The 11,548-nt window shown below is 41.1% G+C and overlaps 1 gene segment (V, D, J or C); it reads left to right on the top strand.

The window, feature by feature from the left end:
• Positions 1-9,900: 9,900 nt before the first annotated feature.
• On the top strand, positions 9,901-10,460 carry LOC106025047 (probable non-functional immunoglobulin lambda variable 5-48). The segment is given in 2 exon segments: positions 9,901-9,962; positions 10,060-10,460. Coding segments are annotated over 2 exon segments (447 nt in total).
• The last annotated feature ends 1,088 nt before the right edge of the window (positions 10,461-11,548 follow it).

Genomic DNA, 11,548 nt, shown 5'->3' with positions numbered 1-11,548 from the left:
GAAATCACCCCTTACCCTAACTTAGTTCAGCTAGCTTAAGAGAAAGTTATTTCCACTAAGTGGACTAGCTTTGTTTCGATTGGAGACGCAGCCAGATGGAATTACATATTAAATCTGGAGTACAGTGCACACATCTCCACTGGGCTTTAACCTAGAATCTGGGAGGAGTGGGAGGAAAGATGAATCCTACTCAATATGCCATCATCTTCCTTATGCTTCATTGTTCATTCCTTATTTTCAATTGAACCACATTTTGTGAAAATGTATTCCTAAATTATACATATCTGAAGAAAGGAAAACTACCAGGATCAAGCAACATTAAGGGACAATATCAAGGCTTGATATTTATTTCCTGTGCCATGTTAGTGAGTTCATCACAATGACTTAGTCATAAAGGACTTCATGAATGTAAACTCAGATATGGAGCTAAAAGCAATAACTCGTTTACATTCTAGTTTCTCAAGACAAATTTCTACAAGTAGATTTGTGGTTTACAATCACATTGACTATTGTAAACTTCTTTCCTGTGGGTGAGTAGATAGGTGTTTTCTTGTGTAATCAGAGACACTCAGGGGCAATACTCAACAATAGTTGATGATATGAGCAGAGGTCTCCAGTAAAAAACCAAATCCCCACTGAGAAGGGGCCAAGTCTCTTGGTTCCCTTCCCTTCCCTTCCCTTCCCTTCCCTTCCCTTCCCTTCCCTTCCCTTCCCTTCCCTTCCCTTCCCTTCCCTTCCCTTCCCTTCTATTCTCTTCCCAGAGCAAAGGATGAACTCTGGCCCAAGGTGGTCACATCACAGTATTTACTGAGTAATGGGTTAAAGACTCCATCATAGTAAGATGAAATTGGGAAAGGTATTACGGACAGATTCCAGAATTAGCTGATAGAGCCATCACATTTCACTGCAGGCCACCAGAGGAGCAAAATAATTGTGGCAATAACATGAAATTTCAGAAATGAAGGATAAGTTATTTGAAGTACACACACTTGGATGCTGCTTAAATTTTGTGGTTAAGGGATCAAGAGAGGTTTATGAGTTAACAAGGTGATAGTTAATGTCTGGCCACTGGGGGAGGCAATCTGTATGAAATCAAATCTATGTAAATTATCTGTCTTAGCCACTACCCTTCTTAGTACTAACTTTGGTAAGGAGAAGATTTGCATGGGTAACTAGACCCTGACCAGTAATAAACTGGGAGGATAAAAGGTTTGAGACCCCTGTCTCAGCTTGGGGGCTATAGGACTCAGCATTGGGGCATCTCCACCATGGCCTGGGCTCCTCTCTTTTTCACCATCACCACTGTCTTCACAGGTCAGATGTGACAAATGCTCACTGCCTCCATGCAGACCATTGTTGTCCACACCCAAACACACCAGCCGTATCCACCCCCTAGAACAATTCTCCTGTCTCCCCATGGGATTCTTAATGGAGGTCTGTGTTCCCAGGGTCTCTCTCCCAGCCTGTGCTGACTCAGCTGCCCTCTGATCTGCCTCCCTGGGACAGACATTCAAACTCACTTGCACCCTGAGCAATGGTACAGTAACTACAATGTGGACTGGTTCCAGCAGAGGCAGAGAAAGGGCCCTTGGTTTGTGATGTGAGTGGGTACTAGTGGTATTGTGGGATCCAAGGGGAGTGGAATCCCCAACCGATTCTCAGGATCAGGCTCTGGCTTGGATCAGTACCTGACCATCCAGAATGTCCAAGAAGAAGATGAGAATGTCTATTATTGTTGAGTAGACCACGACAGTGGGAGTAGCTATGTATAACACACAGTGACACAGCCAGAGGGGAAGAGAGACAAAAAACACTGACCTATCCTGGGCTTGCTTCCTTCCCCATTGTCCTGACTCATACAGTTCAGAGGGAGCCTTCTGCTCTTGCTTGAGAAATTCTTTCTTTCCAGACATCAGGACTTCTCTGCAAGGGAGATTACTGGGTTACCCCTGATGAACAATGACCTCCCCATTGCTGGCAATAGCTTGCACCTGGTAAACAAGAAGCAAGGGAAATACAATTTTAATCAGATGCTAAGGTCACCCTGCAGTCCTCTGAAACCGGCTCTCTGCACCAACCTGCACTGTTTCCCTTACACCTTAGACTCAAACTACTTCTGAGATTTATTAAAATGCTTCTCCAACCTTAAAACCTATACATGTGCAGTCTGCCCTTTAAATAGTTGTTGATATTTACTTAGATGTGAGCCTGCCTGTAAGTAGAGGAATAAAATCTGATCGTTCCCCCAGCTTCAGTCTCTGGGTGATTCCTCACATGCTGTTATTACAATATATATGTTGTGATTTTAATTACATGGTGCCCTAGGCACAAATATTTTTATAAGTATTTCATCTATTTGAGTTTATATATGGAGATATGTAGTTGTTGTCACTCACCAGTCTCCTGAAGGAATTTTATTTACAGATGGTAAAACAGTTCACAGATGCATTCACAGTATAATGCACATCCATATCCTTTTGTCAGATTTGTCTATATTCAATACTGTGTGTGTCAATCATTTTCTCAGCACAGAGACAAAGTATTCAACCACAACTTAAAGAAAAGGAGGTTTATTATCGCCTCATATGTTTTAGAGAAGGTGCTTTATAGTTAGCTGATTCCAAGCCATGAAGTATATGAGGAAAGGATGTTACAGAGCAAAAGATGATCACCTAAAGGAACCCAGGAAACTGAGGGTTTATAGAAGGAAACTGGGGAGAAAGATCCACCCTCAAAGTCCTGCCCCCAGTAACCTACTTCTAAGCAAGCTCCCCATTCTAACAGCACACTCAGCAGCTGAACTTATTAGTAGAGAAATCCACTGGCAAGTATAGTACCTTCCTTATGTAATCACCTTCTAAAAGTCCCAACTCTCTGTGCATGAGTTTTTAGGAATATTCCAGATCTAAACCATATCAATGATCTTTTCAAGGAAGAAGAGCACTGGTCACTTACCTGGAGTTTCCAAGGCTTTACCTTGACTCACAGGGCCACGTGCACACTCATTTGATGCATATGAATTTAAACCAGATTGCTAGTTCACATCATCTACATCTGCACAGAGCTCTCAGGATATGCTGTGTGGGGTGAGTGTGTGTGTGTGTGTGTGTGTGTGTGTGTGTGTGTGTGTTGGTGTGCATATTTTAGAAAAGGAGAGAGAGAGAGAGAGAGAGAGAGAGAGAGAGAGAGAGAGAGAGAGAGAAAGAGAGAGAGAAGCTACAAAGGAAAATGGACAACTTTTAGCTTTCTCTGTACCACAGGCTTTGAAAGAGGGTCTCATGGCTATTCACAGAGTGGATTTGTTCATGCAGTGTTGCAGAACACACTGTTAGGACTCATGCCCTTCTCTTGTAAAATGGACTATTTTCTTATAAGTCATCTTTGTTCCCATGAATAAGATCAAGATGTAACTTCATGTACTTTCATGAATTAACCATTTTAAACCCACAAAGACACGAATGTATTTTAAGTTACAAACCATTCGATGCCTCTCTCTTGAGAGAGAGAGAGAGAAGGCAGAGAGAGTCCACTCAATTTTTTGTGTGCATACATTTATGTTTCTGTCTCTTCTTTAGTATCCTTTAGTAAAACATACAAAATAAGTTCTTTTCCCATGACAGAAGTCCCTGAACCTAAGATTATCCTAGAACTAACATGAAGTTATGTTTTTCAGCACCACTTTTGGACACCCCTGAAACTCTCTGGCAACTAAATGGACTACATTGCTATGATTTCCACACAGCTGATGTCCCTCGTGAGCATAGGAGCTCATTTTGAGGGATTTATAGGAAATCACAGGTAAGGAAATGAGAAATCTACTCTTGTGATCCACAGGATGTTTTAAACAATATCAGATATCATTTGGAATATCACAAGCAGAAATGTCCTCCAAAGTTTGCTTTAACTAATTTGACAAAATTAATCATTTGAGAAACTCAGTTCCTAAGACTCGTCCCACTTCTGAAACAACTGCAGAAATGTGGGCTTGTAGTTCACAGTTATACCAGGCAGACTTCTATCTTCTATGATTTAGGACAACAGAGAGTGACCTGCTGAATGTCACAAAGAGTGAGATGGTCTCTGTGTCTAATTTCCTATCCTATTTGTACAGTCATTGGGTTCACGCTGTCTCTCCGAAAGTGACTCCATTTCTCCAATGTAACTTTATCTATATACTTTTTTTCTTGCTCATTCTTGTCTAAAGTGATGAGGTCAGACGGCTTTGCTTTAAAATCTATATATGTCATCAGTGAGCTTTAGTAATTAATGTTACTGCTACCATGAAAATCCTTGTTATAAAAAAGTAACAGCATAGTAATATGCTTTGTAAATCTATGGAGACCTAATTCTTCCTGAAGCCCTGAAAAGAGGCAATGAGCCTAGGAGAAGAAAACAAAGAATAAGATTGAGTATCTGCGTGTTCAGGTGCATAGAAGACAACAGCTCAGTGCCAAAGGAAGTAGAGAAGTAGTATTGGTCCAAACCTCAGCCCTCTGCTTCTGACCAAAAGACTTATTTGGAAGCCAGTTAATTGGCAATGGAGATTTACATGTTCTCTCTACCCCAAATGGGGTAAGAGCAAATATTTCAGTCCCGTTATTTCAGATCAGACATGCATTTCTTTCCTGAGGCCATAATCTTCAATGTGTGACAAATTCAAATGGAAAGATTAAGATACACAGTTTCAGAAGATGAAAAGCACATGTCAAATAGCTCATGTTTAACATAATCTTATTCATTATAACCTCTGAACCTAAATGCTTTCGAATGAAAGTGTGTGCCATTTATCTTGAGTGAGTCTGATGGAAAGTCAATAGACAAAACCAAGCAGGTTCCCTGTCACATTGTTAACATGCCTGTGCTGAATGCTGCACCTTACAAATGCCCAGGACACAAGTGTAACAACCACCCTGTCAAGCATTAGGAAAGTCACAAGCTGAATAAGCAAAGATCATCCCCAGATGCCACCATTAAATAACTCAGCTTCTTAAGTGGAGTGGTAGAAATTTTCAAAGAAAACGCATAAAATCCTGATAATGAATCATTTCACAGTGTATCTCAACAAATGAGAAGAAAGGGATAAACAGATATCATCAAAGTAAATGCAATGGCATTTAAAAACCAAAAAATAAAGTTTAAAAGTTACACTTTATGAGAACTTAAATTAGAGTCCATGTGTCCCAAAATATTTTTGACCTAATAGAACAGATAATTTGGGAAATTATTTGAAATTCTCCTTACTTACTGATCATCTGTATTGTTTTGTGCTGTGAGATATACACAAATTGGCTTTATGTGTCATACGACATTGTCTCTGTTCATTCAAAAGATAGTTTTGTTCCTTCTCTTCTTCACTCCTTCATTGTAAGAGTGAATCTGTTTGGTCTATGACTTGTATTGGGAGTAACATTTTAGCCATCCTCTTAAGAATATCAGAGTGTAGTAACTGTTGTTATTATTGAATTACTTTGCTATGAAACAAACATACAAAATAAAATTAAAATCCTATGTTACAGAAGATACTTAATAAAACTAAAAAATAGACCACAAATAGTTATGAAAGCACACTAGGGGGCACTGGGAGCCTTGTCAAGGACTGCAAAGCCTAAAAAGGACACACAGTGCTGGTTTGTGCTCAGAGTCCTGAGACAGAGGTCAGAGCAGCTGCTCCCTCCCATGAGAAAAAAACACAGTGTTCAACATACTCGGCGGCCCTGACAGCAGAGCAGGACTCTGATCTCAGGCTCCTGCACCTGATGGTAGTGACAGTGTTGGGAAAAGATTCATAGTGTACATCACACACACACACACACACACACACACACACACACACACACACACACAAACAGTAGGCCATAAGAACTGAGGGGGGAAGGGACACAAAGGATCATCACAGAGGGAGCAGCAGCCACAGGAGCTCAAGAACTCTTGGCACATCCTCACTATGGCCACTACACATTTACCTTTTCTTCCATCTCTCCCCACTCTCTTCCCCCAGTCATGCAGATTTCACACACCCACCTATAGAACAATTCTTCTGTCTTTCTTCCCCATCCCTGATGTGTGTTGATTTTTATCTTGGAGTCCAGTTCTCAGGCTCTGGTGACCCCTGGAGTCTTTAAAATCCCTCTCGGTCAGAGGTTCCATCATAATCATCTGTGGTTGCTGCTTTTTAGCAATCACTGATGGTCATGGTCCATACTGGGTCCAGCAGAATGTGGTCAAACATCCACAAAAATGATTTTTGGTGCAAGCCATAGGCATTGCTAATCACCTGTCAGGTCTGTAAGTTCCTTCCCATGAATAAGCTAGCTCTACTCTTTTAGGGGCCCAGACTCAGAATGAAGCTGAGTGCCATCATATGATCAGTGACAGTACTGCTTAACACAGGGAGACCCACATGGTAAGGCAAGGCATGAACAGAGGTTTGACAAATCCTTAAATAGGATCATGGGACCAGGCAGTGAATACTCTGGCAGACTCACACCTATTGTCCATAGAGAGAAAGTTGTGTGAAAGCATCTGAATTCATTCTTCTTCATATTCCATTACTAATGTGAAGTATACACATGAGTTATTTTATTTGAGATGTTTCATAACAAAATACAATGCAGTTATTTCATTTCCCTAAAAGCACAGTTATTGTAATTTAAAAGGTCTGAAGTCAATGTATTTCAACTATACAGAATCATGTTCGGTAATGTTGTTTTTAATCTAAGAGAAAATAAAAATATTCAACCACCTTTAAACGATAGCAAGTTACATTTTACTAACTTTAATTTTAATAGAAAGGGATTGCATACCGCATTTAAAGTATTAAGATCTATGAATGTTTGGAAAGACTACTAAATTTTTGTGTTAAATATCTCCATATAGAAGATATGATGAGATCCAACCTTCAATATCATATAACATGAACTTTCTAAAACACAGTGTCATCCTAGATGTGATTAGGATGAGGTGATGTGAGAGTCAGGTAGCTAAAGTCCAATGTCTAGGAGCACGCATAAGGAGCAACCCTGAGAAGACAGGGATACAAAAGAAAGCAAAGCAAAGTAAAACAAAACAACAAAAAAAACCCACTTCTGGACCTTTTAATGTTTTTGCCTACTAAGGGAGATGCTTGTATTTTCAGAGAGAAACCTTGAGTCCATTCACACTGGAATGTAATGCAAAAAATTGAAAAGTTTGGGCCTTGAAGTCAGCTGGCCGTGACCGAAAGCATCTGACGGTGATTCACTATGAACCTCTCTTTTATTGCACAAGTATTAGGTTTTTTCTCCCAGTCATGGCAAAACTGGAAACTACCATACTTTTTCTCTGCATTTTCTGCATTGTTCCCATTTCTAATAAATCCAGTGAATCAAAGCGTTCTCATCTGCTCACAGACACAATGGACCTCAGCCTGGCCAAAAGGAAACATTGTATTCCTACTTCTATGGAAACTGTTGTATCTCAACTAGGAAAACAGACACTTGCATCCTGTCTGAGGGGTGGTTTGGGCCATTAATTAGTCCTTCTTGTCTCCTACAGAGCTTCAGATGAACTTCAGTGTAGTATCTGCCTCCTGCCTATAAACAACACACAGTTATGGTTACAAATATTTCCAGGGTAAGAGAAGCTAATTTGTATAAAGAGAACTCTGTCTCCCCTTGTGATTTAGCATATATAAGATAGCCCTGCACTGTGCCTGCTTGAGCAGATCTCTGAGACACCATGGCCTTGACCCCACTCTTGCTCTTTGTCATTTTTCACCCCAGAGGTCAGAATTAAGCCTTCATTCTTCAGTTCACTGAATCTGTCTTTCAGACACATTCCTAACCTATTATCTAATTTTCTCCTTTCCCATAACATGAGTTTCTGTATTTTCAAGTTTTCTGTCTCAGATCCCTAAGAATATAGATCTTGTCCTTTCTGTCATAAAAGTTTATCTTTCACAAGTCCCCTAAATGAAGCCTAATGAGGAACTCTGTTTCCAGGATCCTTCACTCGGCTGTGCTATTTCAGCTGCTTTTTGCATTTGCCTCCCTAGGACAGAGAATCACACTCATCTCTACCTGGAGCATTGGCAATAGAGATTACACAGTAGAGTCCAAGGAAGAGCTCTCTGCTCAAGAGGTTAGGAGCATCAGTGCTCTGGTTGGTTGAAAGAAGATGATCTCTGATTACTTCTTAACTTTCGACTCAGGCCTAGATCAGTATCTCAGCATCCAAAACATCCAGAAATAAGAAGATTCTGACTGTCACTATGGGAGAGAACATAGCAGTGGAAACAGATTCTGTGTAACCACCAGTAACACATACTGGACAGAAAAGCTCCCACAGGTATTCTGGCAAATACAAGCTGGGCCAAATTCTCTTCCAGTGTCCTGATCCTCAGCTTAGAAGAAGGCTTCTGACCCCTTCCTAGAAAGTTACCACCTTCCAATGTAATTTGTAGTTCTCCACATATTTAAGAGAGTGATCTGTCTTTTTTATGCCATCAGATCTTGGTCCACATAAAATATCCACATACTGTAACATGTGTCCATAATCTCTTCTCATAAAGCAGAGTCAATTTGGTCATGTGTGGTTGGCACAGGTCATCTGACACAGATTTAATTTCCTTGGTGGAAAAGTATTCACAGTGCAATGCACTCATACCAGAACCTCTAACATCAGCTCCCATGGTATCTTTTTAACTCCAGATCACAGATGGCAATGTGGCTGCTGACTCAAATCAAGAAACAGAGAATTTTCAGGAAAGAAAAGCTCCTGACCCTGGCCCTCTATCATCCATTTTCACACAAGACGCATTTGGACACCAACCATCTTAAATCCCTTCCATGTGTGATGGTCTAAAGAGGTGGAAAACAAAATAAAATTTTCGCACACAGAACAGCAGAGAAGTCTCCATTAACACTACCCTGAAGACCTGCAGAGGGCATTCTCTGTCCCAACATATACATGAGGCTGAATGCTAAGACAAAGTGAAATAAAGCAAGTCAAGTTAAACATACATAAATGAGACTCCTTCTAGGAATGAGAATCTGTGGCAGTCATAGAGTACATCTGATGGAGTGATTTGTACTCAATCTAGAGAAGCACAGAATATTAGAAGAGAGGAGGCAAGTATATAAGAAAGTTTGGGGGGGTCTCATGGGAGGCAGTCACCACAAGGATGGCTGTGGCAGCTCTCCCTGCAGACAAAGGGCAGGTTCTGCCTGATATTGGCTCTGACTGGGAAGCACTGTGGGGGCGGATCTGAGCTGATTTATTTTGGGAGAGCAGGGGATTAGATAAACCTTTGCACACATGAGCTTAGGCAAAGACTTTTGGGAGGAAGAAGCCATAGGGGCTTCTGGAAGAAGGAGGTGTGCAATTCAGGGCACAGATTTGAAACACTGTCATGATGATTGTGCTGTCTTTCAGTCAGGGGACCTAGCAATATCAGATCACAGAATCTTGAAGTCCTGTCATCTGAGGGACAGGTATTATGTGCTCTCTGGTCCCTGAGCTATGAGCAGATGTGTATCCTGTGACCAGCAAGGACCACTGTGGGAAGACTGGCCTGTGTTCCTGCACATCTACACAGAAAGAACTATTCACGTAGAGGACTTTACCAGCACAGTGAGTCCAGTGCTCACTGACAGGTGCAGCTGCTGTGTCATTTGTGACCTTGCACAGCTGTGTGAGCAACAGTGTTGACTACTTTCAGAAGATGCTGCCTCCCATGACTTGTACAAAGAGGAAATCAAATTGTCTTCCTCCTCACTCTGCAGTGTGAGCTGAGCACCAGCACCAGGCTTCAGGCAGGAGCTGAACCACAATAGCTGGTAACAAATTTGCATGACCAGCTCCTCCCTCGGGGAATGGGAAAGAAAAGGAGGCCTGGGGCAAGTCAAGGGATGGTGTGGGTCAGCGGGCTGCTTCCACCATGGGCTGGACTCCTCTTCTCCTTCTGTTCCTCTCTTACTGCTCAGGTAAGTCCTTACAGACAAGCTGCAATTTCACAATCTATTGGGTGTCTTCTGCTATGAGTCTTGCAAACTGTAACATTGTCACTGTTCTCTAATCCAGCATGGTCTGTGTTTGCAGTTTCCTTCTCTCAGGATCTGGTAACTCAGGAACCTTCACTGTCTGCATCTCCTGGAGCAGCTGCCAGACTTACTTGTACCTTGAGAAGTGACATCAGTGTTGGGGGAAAAAACTTGTACTGGTACCAGCAGAAGCCAGGGAGCCCTCCCAGGTTTCTCCTATACTACTACTCAGACTCAGATAAGCAACTGGGTTCTGGCTTCCCCAACCGCTTCTCTGGTTCAAAAGACACTTCAGCCAATGCAGGCATTTTGCATATTTCTGGGCTGCAGCCTGAGGATGAGGCTGACTATTACTGTAGCATCTGGCACAGCACTGCTTATCACAGTGACACCCGTGGATGGAGAAGTGGCACAAAAACTGTAATGTGCTCTGTGAACTAGACCATGAAGCCTTTTGAAATGTAAAAATAACTTGTATCTACACTGAGTACTCTTGGATTTATTAGAGTGTAACAGGACTCATCATCCCCAATTACTGAAGAATATTGCCAGACTTTCATGAAAAAGAAATATGCTGTGTTGGCCTCTAAATTTTGTTTTGTGCTACATTGATAATAAGATGATTTAAAAGGATATGGTTCTGACATTTTTATTTTAGCTAAAAATGTGAAATAAGCCTTCTCTTATTTCAGAGGATCCATTCAATCAGGATGTGGCCTCAAAAGCATGGACTCTATACTTATGGACATCACATCAAATGCTTTTCCGGTGATTACATCCATGCTATTCAATGTGGCTGATGTGTCTCTGTGTCCAGGACTGAAATATGAATTTATGAGGGAGAGTACAGGCTCAGGGAGGATCTCAAGTACCAAGCTAGTCTGGTTCACTTCAGTCATTTAAAGCTCCACCTGCACAAAGAAGTAGAAGACATTAGGCTGGAGTATATGGGAGAGATTTGAGGCCAGCAAACCACATTGTGGGACCAGAAAGAGAGAAGGGAGAAATCACCTGGCTTTAGAATGTGTCAGGACACTACTGTCATTGAGGCAGGATAGAAGAAATACAGAGTAGAAGGGAGACAATGAAAATCATAACTAAAGTATTTGGATTTCTAAAAAGACTGCAACTGTAATAACAGGTCAACTTGCCCAAGATTACCCATATCAATATTTTAGTTTTTTTATATTTCTTTTCTGGTATCCTACACTCAAAATTTCTTAAACATACTTTATGTTTATAAATTTCTTTGTTGGTACAATGGAGAAATCTGATGATATAGAGCAGATTATGAGGATACAAAAACATAATATCTGTCAAAAACTTTGTTAGGCCTCAGGCTTTTCACCTGTAAAATAGAACATTATCTTATGAGTGGGTCATCCTATGTCCCATGAACTGAGGCTGAGGGGAAACATCATATACATTCACAAATTCCACAGCATTTAACAGCCAAACTGTTGCATCTCTTTTTTTCTTTCCCCTCCTTTATCTTCCCCATCACTATTTCTCTCACTCTCTCTTTCTTT

This window comes from Cavia porcellus, unplaced genomic scaffold, assembly GCF_034190915.1.
Source record: "Cavia porcellus strain 051 isolate PalLab524CR breed Dunkin Hartley unplaced genomic scaffold, mCavPor4.1 scaffold_16, whole genome shotgun sequence".
Classification (NCBI taxonomy): Eukaryota; Metazoa; Chordata; class Mammalia; order Rodentia; family Caviidae; genus Cavia; species Cavia porcellus.
This window is presented reverse-complemented; position numbering and strand designations above follow the sequence as displayed.